The sequence below is a fragment of the Anoplopoma fimbria genome, chromosome 14, assembly GCF_027596085.1.
Source record: "Anoplopoma fimbria isolate UVic2021 breed Golden Eagle Sablefish chromosome 14, Afim_UVic_2022, whole genome shotgun sequence".
Classification (NCBI taxonomy): domain Eukaryota; kingdom Metazoa; phylum Chordata; class Actinopteri; order Perciformes; family Anoplopomatidae; genus Anoplopoma; species Anoplopoma fimbria.
Genome location: NC_072462.1, coordinates 6731169 through 6743742, shown reverse-complemented (window position 1 = coordinate 6743742; position 12574 = coordinate 6731169). Strand labels below are relative to the sequence as shown.

The window sequence follows — 12574 nt, the reverse complement described above, 5'->3', positions numbered from 1 at the left end:
AGTTCATTTCCTAAACAATGTATTTATTTTGTGCGTATGATTAATGCACTCACGTTGCCCTTTTCAAATTTGTTGACATTGTTCTTGCTCATAAACATGAGTCTCTCTCCTGTGTCGCCCAGGTCACCAATAACAAGGAGGAAGACGCTTGCATCAGTGCCACTGCCACTGATGTTGCCCGTGCAGATAGTTACACGATACTTTATCACTAAAAAAATAATAAGAGGAGGACACATTATATCACATAAAGCACCAATATTCACACATAGAGTTTGAATATCTGCACTGACTCTCTGAAAAACAACTTGTGTGCTTTTAGGATCATCCAGGCACTTTTCTATGTGTGTGTCCTTAGTGGGTTTCTTACAGGGTAGTGGCTCAACGAGGAGCGCTCCGGTAGCTGGAAGTTCTCTGACGATCTCATTGTCGTCCTCATTGATGTCCAGCCAACGGCCACATTCAAAGGAATATTTCTCCATCGTCAAGGTCTTGAGCAAAGTGACCTGCAGAAAGTGACAGCACGTGTGTCATCACACACGTCTTCATCTCTGGTTCATGATCTAACCTTCAGACAAATGAAGACTGAAGGAGTGACATTAACCAACAAATTATGGTGCAATAGAGTAAGTTACTTCTTAATACCATTTACGGAGGCCCAGGGTTTTTCTAAAAGCATATAACTGAGAAATAGTTTTTTTTCCTGTGAAACCATTTGCATTGCAGGCTCATTTACACTTAGTCTATCATCTCTTCATCTGAGATCAGGTGTAAGATTAAACTATCATTCTGTGTCTAATTAAGTGCTAGGGGGGAACATTAAACAACAGACTAACTGCTCACACTGACAGATAAGACAGAGAGAGCAATGGGTCTCACCTTCCCTAAATGCCATCCAGAAAATGGATTTCTCTTCTCATGCCAGATGCGCACTTTCAGCAGTCTTCCCATGTCTGGCATTTCTATCTACAGCGATCCCAAAGCATTTGAAAGAACAGTTACTTAAAAACTTTTGTGTAGATCAATGTGAGAATACTGTAAAATGATTGAGGGCTTACCATGAATTTATCAAGCTGGGCCTGTTCAAAACTGTCAGAGTTGTTTTCCAGTTTGATTTCATCCGACTTGCCCTTCTCTCCATAGATCTGCAGAAACACCTGGGCATCTGTCCCCGCCCCCTTCACATCTGATGTCCAAATCCACAGGGACCATGGGTACTCTGGAGGAGAATTCAATAAAATGCAACTTGAATTCTGTTTTGGTGAAGATAATATAAGTGATATACTTTTCTTTTTTATGAGGAGAGATCTGCAAGTTGAATGAAACTACCCACTCTTCTGTTTTTTCTGCCTGAGAGAGACCATCTCGTACAGCTCCCTCTCAATCAGTCCGTCCGCCTCATCCTCGTCCAGCCACTTCCCGCACGGAAATGTCTGCTCGATGCCCGTGAATGGACAGTATATAACAACCTAGAGGGTGAAACAGTTGCTTAGTGGGTGAATTACCTTTTGAGAGTCACTCTGTTACCAAAGACAGAAGTGTAGTACCTTTTCGCAGTACCATCCTGCACCAACAGCCCCATTGTCGTGTCCGATGGAGACCCTGCTGAGCGGGCTGATCAGTTCACAAATCTCCACGTTGAAAATGTCGATGAGACCACGCTCGAAAGCACCACCTTCCAGGAACACTTTGCCGCTGTTCTTTAAGCCCTTGGAGCCGTGCATGACCATGTGGATCTTAGAGTTGGTGCCTGCACCCCTCACGTCTCCAGTCATCACTTGTACATTGTATACGATTCCTAAGTAGATTCAGGAAATTACACACAAAAAAAACTATCATTTTATCAATGAATTGACAGAGAATATTAAAGTCAAACTGAAATTAAAATTCATCTTTTTTTTTAAGAAATCAACAAATATATCCTTGGGGTTTGTTCTGACTTGTGCTGTTGTTTGGTCAACACTGTAATTCTCTAAAGGATTACAATTTAAGATGAATTGAAATAGTGGCTTGTGTTGTTCTCACCCATTGGTTGCACAGATCCAACCAACACATCTCTCTGTATTTTGCCATCACATTCATCCATGGCGAACCAACGATTAACTGGGAACTCATAGACTTCTTTATTCCCCATGTCATCAATCACTACCTGGAGAGACACATTATGAACCATTGTTAGTGATTTATATGTATGTGGGCAGCTCTGTAAAGATGATGTATGTGCAGATTGAACATGCCTTATCTAGAAACCATCCAGCTGATGAACCTCTGTTGTTGTGGCCAATAGTGATTTTCCGCAGCCTCCCCAAGTTTGGCGCCTCTATCGTAAACTTGTCCTCTGACCCGCGCTCAAAGTTGTCTTTGTCACTGTCCAGTCGTCTCTCTCCTTTCATAATAAACAAAGCATTTTGGAAAAGGAGTCAAACATATTTAAATCGATGACATCGCTACAGTCGTTAAAGTAACATTAAATATACAATATTGTTCATGGCTATTGGTGGACACATCTGTCTAGTGTTGAAATAATAAGTTGATTAATGGATGACTTTATCAACTTAATCGACTATTGTTAATACTATTCAAGTAATGGTTCAAGTCATTTATCAAGAAAAAATTCCAAACATTTGCTGGTTTAAGCTTCACAAACTTTTCTCTGTCTTTGTAAATTTAGTACAAATCTTGGACCGGTTTTGTCTGTTTATCATACAAAATAAGCCAATTAGAGATGTTTCCTGGGGCTCTGGGAAATCATTATTTCATTTTCAAATTGGTCCAACATTTTAAAACAATATTTGGTTAAACAAAGCACACAGATTTGATTTGAATGGGAAGGAGCCTGAGAACCAAGTTCCCAACCACATAATATGGAAATAAGAACACACACAGATCTTTGGGGGTGTATAGACTAATGAAGTGACATCTTCCTGAGTCTTCTGTTAGCTTTGCTGAACCTGTAGGGTTGAAAAAATTACAACTTTATCGCTCTTATTGGTAAATGAAGATTTGTTACCTTATAAATTCCCATCAAAGCTCCAGCCCACCTTCAACCGGAGCAAAGGTCTAATCAGCCGAAATATTTGAAAGCACTTGTATGGTTTTTAGAGACTTTGCTAACCCTAAAGAAATGGCGTCGCCACAACCCGGTTGACCACGAGGGGAAATGCACCAAGAACCTCTCAATTTTTAATCAGGGGCCACAAGTACAAAGAATGAGGGACTGTTAAAGAAAAAATTGAAAATTGCTTAACACAACAATCGATCAACAAAAAAGATCCTTAGTTGCAGCCCTACCTGTGTCACCAATCTCTCCAAAGATGTTTAGGAAGACATCAGCATCAGTTCCACTTCCCTTCATGTCAGCAGTGAACACACTCACTATGTACTTATTTACTGCAAAACAGGAAATCAAGAACACAGTGACTTTTTTAAACACCAGAGAGTCTAACAGTGTAATAAGTGATGGTTTTCAGTTTCATTCAGTACCAATTTTCTATCTCTTAGCACTTTTAAATAGAATTAGTTGGACTTTTCAATTCATTAGGCAGGTGTCTAATGAGTCCAAAGTGAGATGGTTTCCAAGTTAAATATTCATAACTGTGTGTGTGTGTTTGTTTGTGTGTTGTGTGAGTAACAGCCATATCACTCTGACCATTCCCTCACAGCACAGTGTCCTCGTGTCTTTACCCGAGCCTTGGCTTCACAACGCTCTGCTTGACTGACTGCAGGTACTGAGATGTTAGATCACATTGCAGCAGAGGACACATGGGCTGGTTTACCTGGCTTACCTGAGGATTATACTCTGATGGAATTCAATTACATAATGAAACAGTAGCAGGATCTGTAGGCTATCAGGCACCTTTTTGTACAACTCACTTTCTCAAAAAAATATTATAATATAATTATTTGTCCTGGAAATATATTTCTAATTTGGAAAATACCTACTGTTTAACATTAGTCTGAAATTGATTCTAAGGAGACAGTGACATTGGCTTTAGTGCATTCGAATTAGATCTCTTTCTGAGTAGTTTTTTGCTGTTAAGGAATGATTATATTTTATCTTAAAATAAGTCTTTCTGACTTTTTAAACCCAGTGATTTCTCTGCTGTGTGGTGGAGACATTTGGAATTTGAATCAACTGTTCTTTCATTTGAACCTTTATGAACCTTTGTGTGCTTTGTGTTACGCGTTTTGTCCCAGAGTGACCTACATTTCGGGACGTCCATGGGGTTCAGGCTGCCCAGCAGGTCTCTGACAAACAGGTTGTCAGCCTCCTCCCGACTCAGCCAGTTGTTGCAGGAAAAATAGAAACGCAGATGGGGCCGGTTCATGTCGGTCACCACCACCCTGTCCAAGAACCAGCTGGCGTTCATCCCCGTGTTGTCGTGCTCGATCCTGGGGAGTCAACCGTCATAGTGTGACATGAATTCACCCTGCAGGCAATTACAAATACGTTTTCCACATCACATACACCAATGCCTCTTTCTTTTCTTTTTTTGTTTGTTTGAATTTGCAGTATTAAATCCAAACAATAGAGACTGTTGTTTTAAAGAATTGTGGGTTCAGACATTGAAATATTCTGAGGAGTTTATAAGATGTGGAACAATAACACAATGAAATATAGCTGCAAGCAGCGTCTAAGCACATTGTTTTGACCTTTATGAATTAAACAACTGAAGAGTCATCATGTGAGTTCATTTCGGACAGTAGAGAGACACAGGAGGATTTAAACACTGAAGTTACTGAGCTACATTCAAAGCAGATTAGAGCTTTGTTGTACAAATTGTTTGGGGGTAGTTTGATGCCAAGAATGGCATTCTGCCAGCACTCACACAATAAAGAAGAAAAACATCCAAATAGAAGAACAACAGTGCTTAATAATGCACTAAAATCTATAATAGGCTTCTATGAACTGACCTATAAAACCTGTTAACCTGTGGCAAATTTTGTTTGAGGATCACTGCAGTTTAACACGAGTAGAAAAGTCAATTTCTAGGTTAATAGTCTTAATTGCACTTGAGGAATGAAAAGCCCTGGTATCCCTCGTCGGATTTAATAAAATCTGCTATTACTCTATTAGCAGTAGAAGAAACAAAGAATGCTTGGAAGTTAACCTTGAGTTGGGAATCTTTTGTCAAAAAATTGTAAAACATGCTTGGAGATAAAGCAATCCTACCATAGTTGTGAATTTTCTGAAAAACTTCTACTTTTTGAAACCTCAGACTAAATGTATCCTACCGCCTCATTTCACTGTTCATGTGTGACAGCTGTGATGTAACTCCTCTGAAGTAAGACACTAACTCCCAACAGATGGGGCTTAACCTTCTGTCACTGGATGAAATCCTTTGATGGCCAGCGTCACAGCTGGAAAATAAGTGAGAAATGTTCCTGTGTGATCCTCTCTGTAAGCTGCTGTTATCCTGTGGGAGGTATGCTTAAGCATCAACTGTGATGCTGTCAGTGACCTGTAGCTTTGGGTGTTTGCTGCAGCCATGCAAATGGGGGCATAAATAGATTTATATATGAGTTAACACAAATCACAGTCAGCGCTGTGGGGTTTTCTGTCACATTGGATTAGCTGTACAGTACCTCAGCTTCTTCACAGGCCCCACGTTGTGCGTTTTGATACGGAAAACATCAGTCTTATTCTTCTCAAATGCAGTTCGGCTCCTGTTAATTGAGAAAACATGGAAAAATGTGAGAATTTGTGGGAAAGATAAATTGCGTGTTATATGTGTGTGTATGACAGAGAAAGAGAGAGGTGTTCTACTTGATTGATAGAGATTACAGGGGTTGAAGAAACACAGTCCAGGCAGACAACTGAACTGAACTTTGGAGCAGAAAGTTACATCTCCTGACTGATTCGGCTTAGGGCACTCTGGTGGTCTCACAACAGCTGTATAATCTGAAACCTCCTGAGGCTTCGGCCACTTCAACGCTCCCTCCCCCTCATGTACTTCTACCCCTCACAGAGATGTGTGCATGGAGGACCCCCTCTGCCACAGCGAATCAGACACCCTCTTTTCCATTAACAGAGAATCCCTGCCTTTGTCTCTGACCCACATCTCCATCTGTTCTCATCTTCCTGCAATATTCAACCCACAGACAATGCCCATGCTTAAAGTGTGCTGTTTCATATACTGTAAAAATACTGTCCAACACACATAAATACATGCCCTCGTTCTCTGTTTCCGTGTAAAATCACCTGTAAGACAATGATGGGGAGACATCGATTATGTGAAAATATGCAAACCCCAATGCAAACTTTGGAATTCATGCATTTTGAATTTGTTATGATAACAATGAATTTCCAAAGAGTTGCATTTCTAATCTGCCGCGATTGTTCAATCGGGCAAAATTCCTTAAGATATAGAAACCCTCCCTTACCTGTATCATGTTATAAAGTTGAATCGATCATTACACAATACAGGCAGGACCTAATATATATCGGAGTAAGGTGAAACTCCTTATGCTATATGTTTATTATATGACAAAAGTGACTTATCAACGCCCATGTATGGTATAGCACCTGCTGAGCACCACTATGGCCACCCAGCATGGAGATACTGAATACATAGCGTGTTGATGCTGTCTGAGGTGGATGAATGAGACCAACACGAGGTGTGAGTGACACGGTCCAGTGTGCCTTACAATAAGTTGGTATATCCTATACGCTGCACAGGTAACCCTATCTGTCAATCAATGTGTGCAGAGATAAAGGGAGCCTGCTGCTGATAAGATCCCCTGAGAGTCATTTGATCATCCACAGAAATGACATCGTGGTCTTCTTTCATTTGCTTCTGAATGGAAAAGAAGACCGGCCATGCCACATAGTTCCTCCTTACTCCAGATACTCTGTGTCCGACATTTTAATCGACTGTATAGAAGAGAGATTCCTGCACCACATCCAAACCTTTATGAACCTGCACTGCTTCTCTGAAATCAAAGTATTTTTAAGGTTCAGGTTGATATCATTTTGAAAAACAGGTGTTCAAATTGATTCAGTCATGATTGACGGGTCCCACAGGCATCAGGTTAATGTTGAACAGGAATGCTCCTCCATACAGTGTTATATACACAATACAACTCAACACAAGGACAGAATCATAACCATCCTTTTAGCAGACTGATTAGAAAATACCTCTTTTCTGTGCTGAAGGATCAGAGAGGGATAGAAAAGGTTCAAAGTTAATAGCTGACATTGAAAAAGTATTAAACTAGTTAAGCTCTCTTTTTATATAAAAGCATGAATGAAATCCAATTGACTCTAAGCAACACATAAAACCTTGTCATAAGGGAAATAAGTCAGAGCAGAGCAAGTCATTGAGACCTGATTTAGAGTTTAACATATTTATAAAAGTATACTATAACACAATGACATCATTTTATAACAATGACACAAACCCTTTTAAACTCACTTGCTTGCCAAGTGAACCTTGGGCGTGACGCCAAAGTCTCCAAAAAGGGTAACAAACACATTAGCATCAGTCCCAGCTCCCTTTACATCACCGGTGATAGTGACCACCTCATACACTGAAAGAGAGAGGAGAGAGTAGATTAGACAGAGAAGGATAAAAGGGAAAATGTGTTGCCCCTTTGCCCATGTTGCAACAAACATCACAAATCTGAAATAATGAGTGCACGTACAGGGAATAAATTTAATGGGGTCTCACAAGGACTTCATAAATTTAAAAGTAAAGGTTGAATAGAAGGACAAAGACAAAGTCACATCCTCAGACAGTGTCCAATAATCTATAAACATTAAGGAGCATTATGTTTCCTTCCATGCACTGTTGCCAGGGAATTCAATGCGGCGAATCTGCAGCGAATCCATGTCTGGTGTGATGCACCAGACAAGCCTCTCTCACATTTCACAAATGTGTCTCTTCATGTGACCAAGGTACTGAGTTGACGGGAAGGTAAACAGGATGCTCAGCAGTCTGTAAAATCTAACCCAGTTTGTGTTGTTTAAAGTGTTTGTATGGAGGAGAAAAGAAAAGATGAGCTGACATGCACATATCTGAGCACGATTTTAGATGACAATGTCGGTTCAGATGAAATGTCACAACAACTATTTGGTGTATTAATATGATATTTGAGATATTGATGTTCCCCAGAGGATGAAGCATACTGACTTTGTTGAGCCGCTGACTTTTCCTCTGGTGCCAAATTTGTATTTTTTATGAAATGCCTCAATAACCTTTGGATAGATTGTCAGGAAGTTTGGCACACACATTGATGCACTTTGATGGTATCCAGACTTTTCAACTAGTGCTACTATCAGAACAACATTTCAATTTGTTTATTTAATAGTTGAATTTCATTAGTGTATAACTATCATGCTAACATAACTCAGATGGGGATCATCACATGTAAAACATTATAGGCTACCTGCTAAACACTGGCAGGTTAGCATTGTCATTGTGACCATGTAAGCATTCCCAAGTTAGCATTTAGCTCAGAGTACCACTGTGGCATTGTACAGCCTCAGAGCTGCTAGCATGGCTGCACTTAAGTTAGATGATGTATCGCCTATGCTTGTCGCATTGTGTGTCAACTTTGGTCACCATGAATCAAATGAGCCTAATACTTGTAAATACAAACACAAGTCTTATTTTCTGTTGAGGAGTTTTGGAAAATCATACCTGTGTTTGAGTTACAATAACATCATTAAATCTTCAGTAGGACTGTGACTCAATAGCGTACCTTATACAAAGGTAATTCTATAGTCCTGCTGCATTACTGCACGCAATATAAACTCTTCTCTCCTGTGGTTATGTAACATAGAATGGATAGGCCCAACTGGAAGGTATGGGACACTTTCTGGGACTTTGAGTCAAACTTTGTCAGAGAGAGACTAAAGTAGTGTACAGTCTGTGTTTTAAAGGGCTGGAATACTTGGTTCACTGGTATCCAGGGTGAAAAGTTTATGTGGACTGAAGGTGTAAAAATGTTGACATCATTTTAAAGATGAAATAATTAAAAACATTCATCAAGTAATGCATAAATTAACTCGAAATAGAGGATACATTGAATGAGGGAGACACGCAGAGGAAGCAGACAGATTACCTAAAATCACCCAGGAGAGGAGGAAAGGAGAGGCAGAGACCTGATAAAGAGCAATGTGACCAAAGTAGATGGACATGGGTATCTAATTAACATTGAGCAGAGCTATTAAAGCCGGATTAAAGAGAAAGAGAGACACCTGATAAAATCAGATACACACTGAGCCTTGATAAACTCCTTGGAGTGTCAGAGACCTGAGTAAGCCAATGAGGCAAGAAAGAAGCAGACAGAGGAATGTGTCACTGCTGCTGATGCTAATTAGGGACACTTGCTGCTGCTTTCATTATCTGCACAAAGATCAGAAGCTGATAGCACTTTCACTTTTATCAGCTACTTATGGTAGCACTTATCTGGTGGTGAAAATGCTAGAAAATGTACTTAAATGTGGCATTTGCAGCAGTCTCTGTCAGCATGATGGGGGAAAAGCCATAAAATGCTTTTAAGTTCAGACGTTTTTATGTGCAATTTCCTCATTCAAACACATTTTAATGCAGCTGAGTGCTGCACTTCCAAACGCTCCTTTATGGCAACCCTGTCTGATAAGATTTTTTGTTTATATACTACTAATGTAAATGTGTTACCAAAGACAAAACTTTTATGTCATCGTTTAGGCAACAAAGCACTTACAGGGGGAATAAGTAGAGAAAGAGGTTTCTCGTGCTTCAACTCACTGTCGACTCCTTCAATATAAGTACATAATCTCTCTCTGACAGTATCAAACCTTAAAAATCGATATTATCACTAAGTTGATATGAATGGATATTGTATTGCAAGAGCAGATATTAAAAACATAGAATAGGTTGACCATGAACATCTTTCAGATATGTTGAGTAAGAACATTCTGCGACTTTGCAGACACATTTATTTAAAATGTTTCCTAATTGTGTTGTTCTTCTGGTGGCATACATTTCTCGTAAAAAGCATTTACTGTTGCAAATTAGAAGTACGAATACATAAAGTTTTGTTTATGGACATGATTTGACATTAATTCTTGACCTTGGGAACGGTAGGATAACTAAATAGTCTAAACTCAAAGGTCCACTGACTGGCTTTTGCAGGGGCTTTCAACTGCATAATGCTTTTGAAAGTCAGGACAAAACCCAGCTCAAAACCAAGCTTACATTAAAGTTATTTCAGTAAAAAGAATTTACCATATTTACCAGCTATGTATTATCTGTTCTACACAATTTTGTCACATAAACAAGTAGTTGTCAAGATTTTCATTCTTTCTTGACCTATCCAAAACATTATCCTGAGTTCCCTTTCCCCTTAAAAAAATCAAAATTTACAAATTTACAGCTTCCTGCAGAATTTGATTTTCCATCATTTGAAAACCTGTGATGTGCTTTAAGAAATCTCCCCTGGCTCCCGGCCCTGATTCTGGCCCCGCTGGTTCTCCCAGCCCCGGAGACTGGGCCGGCACCCAGCACCTGTCTGCCCCCGAGCTTCTGTTTGGCTCCAATCATGTGGAACATAACTGAGCTTTCACCCAAGAACAATCAGAGAGGGATTCCCCCTGGGTGCTCTGAGTTGAAGGGAAAACTGGAGGGAGGACTGTATTCAAGACTTGACCAGTTGGGGAAACTCCAACTGGTAAATACATATGTCATGTGACTGAGACTTACCTGAAATACAACATGTGGGGCTTCTCTGTCCGCTCTAAGACGCCAAATCCTTACCTTTGTTTTTGTAGTACTCATCCTCGTATCCATCAGATGAGTCGGTGTGGTAGTCCAGCAGCTCATTCTGGTAAATCACGCCGTAGTCCACCTGTTTGTTTTTGGATTTTTTCCCCTTTTTCTTTTTATCTTCATCACTGTCCACCGACCCCTTCTTTGCCTTCTTCTTTTTCTTCTTCTTCGAGTCTTCCTCCTCCTCCTGCTCCTCAATCAAAGGCTCCTCATCATCATTGTGAGACTTCTTCTTCTTTTTACCATCCTTCGACTTCTTATCCTTGGATCCCATCTCCTCCTCTCCCTCTGGATTCTCTGCGGAGGATTTCTTCTTCTTTTTCTTCTTTTCCTCCTTCGCTACCTCAGTCACTTCCTCTTTGAGCTTCCCTGATTTCTCCTTTCTGGAATTGTTCGTGGGGTCATTATTGTTTTGCTCACCCTCCTCAGCCTCATTTTCAATCACAGCATCATCATCATCATCTGGTTTCTTTTTCTTCTTTTTCTCTTTTGCTCTTTCACCCTCTTTTTTCTTCTTCTTCTCTTTCTCTGGGGCCTCCTGATTCTCAGAGCTCTCTGCGCTCTTGTGTTTCTTCTGACTCTTCTCTCCTTTTGTGGTGTCCCCATGGGTCACACCGTTGCTCCTCTCCTTATGTTTTGGCTCCGTTTCCTCCACTTCGTCATCAACCTCTTCGGTTTCTTCTGAAGCTGCGGATTTTTTCTGTTTCGACGGCATCTTTAATTCATCCACTTCCCTGGCCTTTAGTTTCGTAAGTGCTGCCTTGAGTTTCTAATGGTGAAAGACAATTCATTTGACCCTTGACTGCAGAGAGGTTGGAGGATCGTGGGGTTCAGTGCAGCAGGGGCGTGTGCTGCTGCAGGTATAGAGACTCGCTGGACACGCAGAAGGTGGAATGGCTACCGAGACATCTCCGACCTGGGCGGTATATGGCTATATGGCAAACACACACTACTCATGAAAAATTACCATCACTTCAGCACTCACGTGACCCACGGGAGAAAGCCCTGTGAAAAAGGAGCCTTGCAGCGAGAACTTATCCTCTCTGCCACGGCACTCTCCATTATTCATGGTGTTAGGATCGCTTTACGAGCCGGGGGCGTCTCGCTTTTACCTGCAGTCACACAAACACAGACAGACAGATAGACAGACAGACAGACAGGCACATTACCACATACATGAACTCTCTCTCCTTTACTACTACACCTCTTTGTTTATTCTAATAGAAAGTGTAGCTCCGTGTATAAATCAAGTAAAAGAAATGCACGACTGGCAGCAAATAGAGAGTATTTTAAGATTTACCAAGTAAATGTAAATATACAAGAAGCAATGGTTTATGAAATTCTTGGCTGCTTTCATCAAACTTCAGTGTCCACTTAAAAGAACAATCGAGCATTTTGAAAACTAGTAGTGCCCATTCAGAGCGGGACATTGCTTGGCCCCCGCAAGTGCTGCTCTAGAGATGTTACTGGTTACATTGTAGATTCCTATTGAACACAAAATATAACTAGTAAAATATGATGAGTTATGATGCATTAAAATATCCAGCTTTATATTTCAATTGAAAGCTCCCACTTGAACAGGCATCAAGTAAAGAGACATTGTGACTTGAATTTTTTTTGGAATGCAAATATTGTTTTCCTCGTGTAAAAATGATAGCGCCCCAATCAGTGTTAAGGTCTTGGCATAAGGGCTGGTTCAGGTTTATGTCAGTAGTATCAATCTGCGGTCTGCAAGACCCACCTTTAAGTTAGGCCCCCCTGCTTCAAGTCATGCCCCCTTCTTTCTCAGAGGTGTATTACCCTGCAAGGGCACACTGTCTTTC

General features: G+C 40.5%; 1 protein-coding gene across 1 annotated transcript in view; it reads right to left on the bottom strand.

Moving 5' to 3' along the window:
- LOC129102676 (lipoxygenase homology domain-containing protein 1) overlaps positions 1-11466 on the bottom strand; it is a 28786-nt gene extending 17320 nt beyond the window's left edge. The window contains exons 1-13 of the mRNA XM_054612921.1: positions 10740-11466; positions 7413-7527; positions 5584-5664; positions 4205-4389; positions 3289-3387; positions 2235-2383; positions 2023-2146; positions 1545-1795; positions 1331-1466; positions 1056-1216; positions 877-963; positions 368-503; positions 54-208 (exon numbers count right to left, since the gene is read on the bottom strand). Coding sequence (XP_054468896.1) covers positions 54-208; positions 368-503; positions 877-963; positions 1056-1216; positions 1331-1466; positions 1545-1795; positions 2023-2146; positions 2235-2383; positions 3289-3387; positions 4205-4389; positions 5584-5664; positions 7413-7527; positions 10740-11466 — 2406 coding nt within the window. The remainder of the gene's footprint in view (positions 1-53; positions 209-367; positions 504-876; positions 964-1055; positions 1217-1330; positions 1467-1544; positions 1796-2022; positions 2147-2234; positions 2384-3288; positions 3388-4204; positions 4390-5583; positions 5665-7412; positions 7528-10739) is intronic.
- Positions 11467-12574: the final 1108 nt, after the last annotated feature.